The sequence below is a fragment of the Triticum urartu genome, chromosome 7A (assembly GCF_056163025.1).
Source record: "Triticum urartu cultivar PI428250 chromosome 7A, HENAU_Tu73, whole genome shotgun sequence".
NCBI classification, from domain to species: Eukaryota; Viridiplantae; Streptophyta; class Magnoliopsida; order Poales; family Poaceae; genus Triticum; species Triticum urartu.
The window spans coordinates 65,973,369-65,982,265 of record NC_141879.1 but is presented as its reverse complement, the minus strand read 5'-3'; the positions used below and the strand labels follow the sequence as shown (position 1 = coordinate 65,982,265).

Sequence of the window (8,897 nt, the reverse complement as noted above, 5' to 3'; positions counted from 1 at the left end):
ATCAACGTAATGTAGGCATGTATTCCGTATATAGTCATACATGCTTATAATAAGAACTGTCCTGACATCTTTTGTCCTACCCTCCCATGGAAGCAGGGTCCATAAGGAAATCTAACGGATATTAAGGCCTCCTTTTAATACAGAACCAGAACAAAGCATTAGCACAAAGTGAATACATGAACTCCTCAAACTATGATAATAGCCAAAAAAAGAATCCCAATTATTGTCTCCTTAGGTTATGGGGATCATAACAAGTAATAGGTGCATACAAATTGCAATATCGGATCAAGAACTAAAATATATTCATGAAGACATAAATGGTTCAGATCTGAAATCATGGCACTCAGGCGCTAGTGACAAACATTAAGCATAGCAAAGTCATAACAATATCAATCTCATAACATAGTGGATACTAGTGATCAAGCCCTAACAAAACCGACTGGATTACATGACAAATCTCATCCAACCCATCACCGCCCGGTAAGCCTATGAAGGAATTACTCACTCCCAGCGGTGAGCATCATGGAATTGTTGATGGAGGATGGTTGATGATGATGACGGCGTCGAACCACCCTCTTCGAAGCCCTGAACGGACTCCAGAGCAGCCCTCCCAATGAAGAACAGGTGGTGGCGGCGGCTCCATATCATAAAATGCGATGATTCTTTCTCTCTAATTTATTTCAGGATGGATAGGTACTTATGGAGTTGGAGTTAGGGTTGCCGGAGCTGCCATGGGCCCATAAGCCTGCCAGGAGCGCCCTAGGGGGTGGGCGTGCCCTCGAGCTTGTGGCACCTGAGTGGCCCACTCTGGTAATTGATATAGACCGAACCTCGATGGCGAGATCCGATCCGATGTTGTAGCCCAACCTTTCACGACACTCCACCTTCAGCTGCAGTAGCCTCTCGCCTGCGCCCGCGGTGTACACGAAATACAAGGTTTGAACCTTGTGGCTCAGCACGACAAAACCAATCTCGACGATGATACTCACGCGCAAAAACAATTTCTACAAAGAAATCACATTACAGAGGTTTTCTAAAGATCCCTCTAAAACTTGATACGGGTGTCTACACTTGAAAACACATCATGTCTATTTTATAAAATAACCTAATTATTACGGCAACACAATATGGCTTTACATATCAGCCGGATCATCTAACATGACTCGGAAAGCAAGCTCCCTAAGAGCAACTCTAGCAGACCCCGCATCCTGCGGGCCCGCAAAATGTGTTTGCAGTTCGCGCAAAACCGCTTTTGCGGGCCGGCGCGGGCTGGCACAGATGCAAACCCCGTATAATGGACCCGTAAAAAAGCATATTCGTGGAATATGCTTTTTTACCGGTCGGCTTCTGCGGGTTCTGGTCTGGCGCAGCTCCTTCTGGCCCGCAAAACTTAGATTTGCAACTAAATTGATCTAGCATAATGCTTTTATTTGCTTTTGCAACAACATTAGATACAAAAGATATCACCAAATCTTGGCTAGAATAGCAAAACCAAAGAAAACAAGAACCACAAGTATGCATTTCAGAAGATTTCCAACTTCCATAACTGCTCCCACTAGTTGAAGCAATATCTTCTCCATGCACTCATTGTTGATATGCGGATTCTTGATCTTGCTTTCTTCATTCTTCATCTTTGGTTTCAAAGAAGTAGACGTTGCTTCCCCTCTAGTTGCACATGCCGCCGCATCATTGTCTTTGATTGTACTAAGGAGTGCACTAATATCTATTAAGTTTCTTTCTATCAACAAATCAATGTATTGGCCTTCCCAAAACCAAAATGAGCATCCATCGTCCTACACAAAACAATGAGCAAGTTCGAAGTGAGCTACCACAATTTTACTAAAGAATGAGCTATGGAACGAGGTAGCGCAAGTGCACGTACCCCCTCGTTTTCACATTTGTAGAACACCCATCCGGGGTGCTTCGGCGTGCCCGAAATGAGCCGCAGCACTTGGCGCGGGCAGTCGTCGCACTCTATGAGCGGCATCGGCAGGCCACAAAGATGTTGCGCGAGCGCCGAGCCCGGTGGACAGCCGGACAAGTCCATGCCCGCAAACCTTCGGTGGCGGCGGGCGGACGAACCCGTGCCTACATGCGGCGATGCGCCCTTGCCTGGGTTGCGGGAGAGGCTCCCCGGCCACTCCATTGCCCGGGGAAGCAAGCGGCGGCCGGAAAAAGGCAAATCCGTCGGCCCGCGATGAAGTGCCGCAGATCTGCAAATCCGGCGGCCCGCCGACGCAGGGGGGAACGGAGGGGAGGCCTCATGCGCGTGGCGGCGCTTCGGCGTGCTCCTGCCGGCTGCTGTCGCCGGAATCTTGGGCGGCGGCCAGCGGCGACGCGCGGGGGGAGAGGAGAGGTGGTTGGTGGGAGAAAGCGCGGGATGAAATACCCCCCTCCCCCACCAACCGCTTCCGCTTATATGCAGGACACCGCAGCCGCGAGGGGGAAACCCACGTTTTTCCGGATTGGGGTCGGGATTTTGTCGCGCCCCCTAAATTTTTTTGCGGGCTGGGGTGGAATGCAGGGTCTGATCAGGCTGGTTTTTCCGCCCCGACCTACATTTTGACGGTTATTTTGCGGGTCGGGGCGGGATACGGGGTCTGCTAGAGTTGCTCTAATAACTAAACTCATGAGAAAACGTGAAAAGGAAACCTGAACGCTATATTTAAATAACAGATTATATGCTTTATATCCGAAAATAGTGGAGCCGCCCCCGCGTCGTCCTTGGCAACTCGGGTGGCGATCTGGCGGTGAAAAGAACCGGCGGCACCTCCATCCTCCCTTCCCCTCGCCGCCGCCAGAGGGCGCCGCCGGCAAAGCCGCGTGGTGTTGGCGGCGGCGGGGCGATGCTCATTCCAGAGATGCAAGCTGCTCGATCTACAACGGCGCTCAATCCATGCATGAAGGCTACACGGGCTGGATGCTGATTGGGTTGTGCGCTGATGCTTTAGCGGCCACGGCTAGGGCTGGTTGTTGGCCGTGTGTGCTGGCCCTGCTTGTTCAGCAGCGGTGACCGGCTTGGTGTCCATCAAATGGAGACACGGTAGCCAGATCTTACTGAGGAGGCGGATCTGTTTCGCCATGCTACAGGTGATGGCGCCGCAACAACGTTGTGGAGCGGTGTAGTGGTGGAACAGGGGTGGTGCGACCACGGCCTGCGGCGACCATGGAGATGGCTATGCCTTGGCGCCATCGTTGCTGCAGTGGTCGTGGAGCACGTGCAAGACGAAGCTGTGTATGGCATTCTTCAAGTTGTACGACAGTTCAGAAGCACATGCATGTGTTTGGTCATCAAGTGCTTATGTCCATGTCACGGATAGGCACTCGACCCCGGTCATGTATGCCATGGAACGGTCCACCGACCAGTCTGTCTTCGACAATAAGATGCAATCTATGGACGACGGCGTGATGCAGAGGATATGGTTGTGCAACGACAACGCTGGTGTGATCTAGCGCTTCGCGAGTAGCTGCCGGGACTGTAGAAAAGTGATGGTGACAACACATGTTGACTTCGATGTGGTGGTGCTTGTTCAGTACCCAGTCTCGAGCTCCGGGTTGAAAAACCCTAGGTCTATCCGAGTGGGTTATACCTAACAATGATGATGTTTTTGCATCGTTATCTTGTTGAAGGCATTGATCGGATATGCTCAGACTTGTTCTTTAGGTGAAAACCTAGAATCTGGCCTCTGGCGGTTGGATCCAGTGACGGCGGCGCTTGAGCGTCATTACCTTTCTGAAGGTGTTGTTGTTGAAGAACCTTGTTGTCCTTGTGGTGTCAAGAGACGATTGGTGTGAATACGGTCGTTGTTGTAGTTTGTGGATTGTTGTTTTGACCGCTTTAGTCTTTTTTTTCTTCACTTAGGCATAGCTTTGGTCTTATATGACTTTGCTTTTTGCCGTTTGTTTACTTGTGTGTGTTGGTGCTGGCTGTGTGCATCCTAAATATGCAGAGGCGGGATGTGTGCTCATTGTGTTTGTATCCACTTGATACTTTATTTTGAGTTAATAAAATCCACCCTTTGTCGAAAAATAAATATTCTAGCTATATAATCCTTACAAAATATTGACCTGGACTCTGTTGAACCGGTGCGTGGACCTCTAATTGTTGTGCTGGTGGACCCCATCCGTTTTCCTTCAAGCATAACAGACTCCACATTTTGTACGTCCTATTTGCTGCGTGATACCCCTTACATGTCAGGAACAAAAATAGCAAACGCAGCTTGATCCTTGGCCTGGAATTTTTTAGTGTATTTGATCTCCCTTTACCATACGGGCCACCATTATCCTTCACGCCCACATGCACACCAAAGCATTAGAAATCCGTATGCTTGTTCACGCTCATTGTGTACGTAGGCACAAGTAGTACTCCTGATTCTACTTTGACTTTATATCGGTCAACAAGCATACATGTAATAGCAACCAAATTTTTCATCTTTTCTTCATACTCCTTATCAAACAGTGTGTACTTTTGTACATACGAACTACATATCTCTCCCACTTTCCAAAAGTGGTCCACCCATGACATTGCCCACAACTATTGCTCCACCTTCAACACCATCTGTAGCATATTCAGTCATAGGTGTCGATATGGTTATATCAGTAATACTCTTCGCTAGTTTTTCTGTATATTCTGAAAATAATCTCCGTAAAGTTTTAGCCTAATCCGAGAACTTTTATTTCATCATAAATATAACATCATGGTAATTCTACTGAAAACAACGTTAGTCCAGGTTAATTTCATTCAAATCATGCATATTAGAGTCCAAAACAAGAGCAAAAGTGTTTGGCAAAGTAGATACGTTTAGGACGTATCAACTCCCCCAAGCTTAACTCATCGCTTGTCCTCAAGCAGTTCAATTGACAAACTGAAAGTGATAAATAAAAACTTTTACAAACTCTTTTTGTTCTTTTTGATGTATATATGTTGAATAGTGCTCAAGTTTTAAGCAAGTATTATGAACTAACCATATGAATGATAACATTTAGGTCTCACAATTACCCATGTCAATAACCTAACCAACTAGCGCGCAATAATAACAAATCTTGGATACCAACAATTTTTTAAAACAATCATGATATAATATGACAATATGGTATCTCGCTACCGCTTTCTGAGACCATAAAATATAAATGCAGAGCACCTCTGAAGTTCAAGTAGTGACTAAATATTGTAATTCATGGTAGGAGAGATCCAGTCAAGTCACACCCAACATTAACTATACTCAATGCATAAAAATGAAAATAGTACTCTCCAACTGGTGCTTAAACGAGAAGGTGATGACTCAATAATAAAAGAAAAATAATATAAAAGTAAATAGATAGGCCCTTCACACACGGAAGTAGGGATTTGCAGCGCTGCCAGAGCTCGAAGCTTAGAACATAGATGAATATGATTTGAGAGGTATGTCTTTCCTATCAACATCACGACCGAGTGTTTTCAATATCTTCCATGCTAAACACATTATCGATGGTTCTCAAACTGAAAGGTGTTTACTCTCCCTCCACCAGAAAAACACAAGCCATGGCTAGTCGAATCCTCGGGTGCCCTCCATACCAACAACTTTCCGGGGGAGTTTGATTCATTATGTTTCATTTTGATCATGGGACTGGGCATCCCGAATACCAGCCCCTCTCATGTAATGACAAGTGAATAAACACTTATTGTGAGAATAACCCGCTTAGCATGAAAGATACTAACCACCCCATGTCGCTCCATGAGCGGTACGGGCACACAAAACAGATGCTTATTTGAATGTTTAGAGGTGGCACATGAAAATTTACTTGGAACGACAGAATAATACCGCATATAGGTAGATATAGTGGAGTCATCTGGGCGAACTTTCGGACAAAGGATTTGGATGCACAAGCAAGCAGTATACCCTCTTAGTACAGGTGAACGCTACCATATAGAATGAGAAGCGACCAGCTAAACAGCGAAAACAGTCATAATCATGCATTGAGAATAATTAACATCGAGTACAAGCATGAGTAGGATATAAACACCATGAACATAAATATCGTGGAGGCTATGTTGATTTTGAATCAACTACATGCATGAACATGTACCAATTCAAGCCGCTTGAATTGTTGAGAGGATGATACCATAATATCATACTACATCTTAACCATTTTAATGCATGTTGACACTCAAGATAATTCATTATCCACTTCTATCTATTTAAGCATGGCATGAATAACTATAATCTCTAATTGTGATCATAAATATGTTTCCCCATAATATGCTGAATCAAGATCGACCCAGCGAACATATTTACAAAAACAAAAACAAGGAGAGTTCATACCAGCTTTCCTTCACCGCAATCACTTCATCAGATCATCATCATTATTTCCTTTCACTTGCACGACCGAATGATGTGAAAATAGTAAAGTACAAGTGTGCTATGAACTAAGATGGAATCTGCAAAAAAATTATTCAAAGGATAAGACAAAGTAATATGAGCTCTTTGATAGATCATCAATAATGCATATGACAGCCACTAAACAATTTGATTGCGGTCTTCTCCTTATGACAACTAAAAAAAGAAAATAATTTCAGAGAAACACACTGAAATATTTTTGGAGTTTTTGTGTTTTCAAAGAAAGCAAATTAACGAAAGGAGAAAAACTATTTACACGGGAAAGCTCCCAACAACCAAAAGAAGGACGTGAATCTTTTTGGGTTTTATTTTACTACTACGAAATAACTAAACTAAAAATAAAAACTGAAAATAAGCAAGAAATATTTTTGGATTTTCAAAGTTTTTCAAACACACAAGAAGAAAGCGGAAAATGAAACTAACATGGATATGCAATGAAAGAGGATAAGCAGCAACAACTAGAAATAAAACTAACATGGATATATAAAACAAAACTAACATGGTGAGAAATACGTACTATCCCAAGCGTAGGATTTTGGACTAAGTTGGTCTACGGCCATGGGTTGAAGTATCCTCCTCCAGGATAATACTATGGCTCCTGCGAGTTCCACGGATAGACAGGGTCCTGCGGATCCCACTGGTAAACAGGCTCTGCGACAGGCTCAGGCTCAGGTGCTGGCTCAGGCTCATCCATTTGGGGTGGTGCCAAGCCTTAATAAGCGTAAATGTCTTCCGGCATAATGGTGTACCTACCTATAGAAAGATCGAAAAAGAAGGTGCAGACAGGGTAATAGTCTCACAGGTGTCTTGAGTGAACACGAACTTATACCGAAATCGCCTCGGACACTATGAATAAAATCATGTCCAACCATGCTAGCATGACAGGTAAAAGCTTCTCCTCTACCTCATGGTGCCTAATAGGAATCTCCAAATGTCTAGCGAGGCGGAACAATAAATACCACCATAAGTGACTCCCTTCGAGCGGTTAGTGTGTAACTGCCGAGCAATTATAGCACCCAAACTAAAAGTTATGTCACTATAAAGAGCATGGCACAAAATAGCAAGGTCAGACGAGCTGAGTGATCCACTCTCCCACCATCCAGTCAAACACCTCCCAGCAAATAATGAATAATAACATAACACGGGAAAAATGTAAACTATTAACTCTAGCGCGAGAAACTCCTCAATGCTCCCACATAGTCAATTTGGATATAAAATCCACAACGTCACTGGGATGTGGCTCTTTAGAGCTGTCCTCAGATGGAATCAAGCAAGCCTCACAAAACTCATCAAGTGTCATCTCCCTAGGAATTTCATATAAGTGGAATGAAATAGTGGGTATCTCTCTCCTAGAGTGAAAACGAAAGTTTTGCATGGAAGTATTTGTGAGGAGAAGGTACTATTCACACTTTTCTTCGAGGAACGGGATAATGCCGGCATTTTCCACCAAATGAAAGAAGTCATCGGGAATTCCCGCATCCCTCAAGAACGTGTTGCAGAGCCATTCACACGGCCGCACCTCAGCAGCACGAGGAAGGTTGTACTTGGGCTTCATAGCCTCCTTAGGACTCCAGCTCGAGTAACCTCTCAACCTCCACATGAGCATTTTATTTTTCTATGAAATTTTTAGTGAATCAGAAAAAAGTGAACAAACTTAGCCAAATTGACAGCAACTACTTTCACAAGTGTTTAGAGGCTATATCATGCATCGAAACTACTTTCGACCATATAAATTCAACATGCAAGCTCAAGAACATGGTCACCACAGCAACAAAAAATTGCAATATATAAAGCACTAGAACAAAAACTAATTGGACAATTGGAGAGGTCACATGCAGAAGAATAATCTCCCAAAACAGTTTCAAAAATAGAGTTCCAAGCAAGGAGATCAAAAATCGCAGGGAAATGAGCAGTAACACGGGTTTGAGCAAGCTAGTGATTTTTTTCTGGAGGTGGAAGAAAGTAGCGGACTACTGGAATAAGTGAGTGGGTCCCTATGGGACCCTCAAGTCTGCTGGGTGCACCCCCTGGGGTGTGTTCAGTGCCAAAAATTCTAAAATTCTAAAAAATCATATTAAATATTCTCTTTGGTCCTTCCTCCCGCGTGGCAGCTTCCCTCGTGTTTGCATCAAACCATCATTAGATAACATTTTTTTGCTTAGTGTGGGTGTATATTGTATCACAGAATAAACATAATTGAATGCTGAAACTAAATAACAGACATATATTGATTCTATCATGATTTGATGTGGCAATATATGTTGATAGAAGGTACATATTTTTTTTAAAGGTGGTACAACTTCTAACCTTTCTATCAAATGATACACACTGCAAATTATTTGATTACTATTTTTTCACATGAATGTGTCTTCCACAAAAAGGAGTACCAAAATATGAGTTGACACGACCCATGCATGCGCCACAGATTCTCTTATATATTATTTTTCTCGTACGGAGTGATTCTTAATACTGGAACATAATAAGCTTCAGATATACATAAATCACTCCTCGCCCTACATG

At 43.8% G+C, this 8,897-nt stretch overlaps 1 protein-coding gene across 1 annotated transcript; it reads right to left on the bottom strand.

Annotated features, from left to right (window-relative positions):
- Positions 1-1,463: 1,463 nt before the first annotated feature.
- On the bottom strand, positions 1,464-2,047 carry LOC147957843 (uncharacterized). Its single transcript, XM_087536266.1, has 2 exons — positions 1,883-2,047; positions 1,464-1,793 (listed from the first exon to the last, which is right to left on the bottom strand). The coding sequence occupies exons 1-2, from the start codon at positions 2,045-2,047 to the stop codon at positions 1,464-1,466; spliced, it is 495 nt and encodes a 164-aa protein (XP_087392392.1).
- Positions 2,048-8,897: the final 6,850 nt, after the last annotated feature.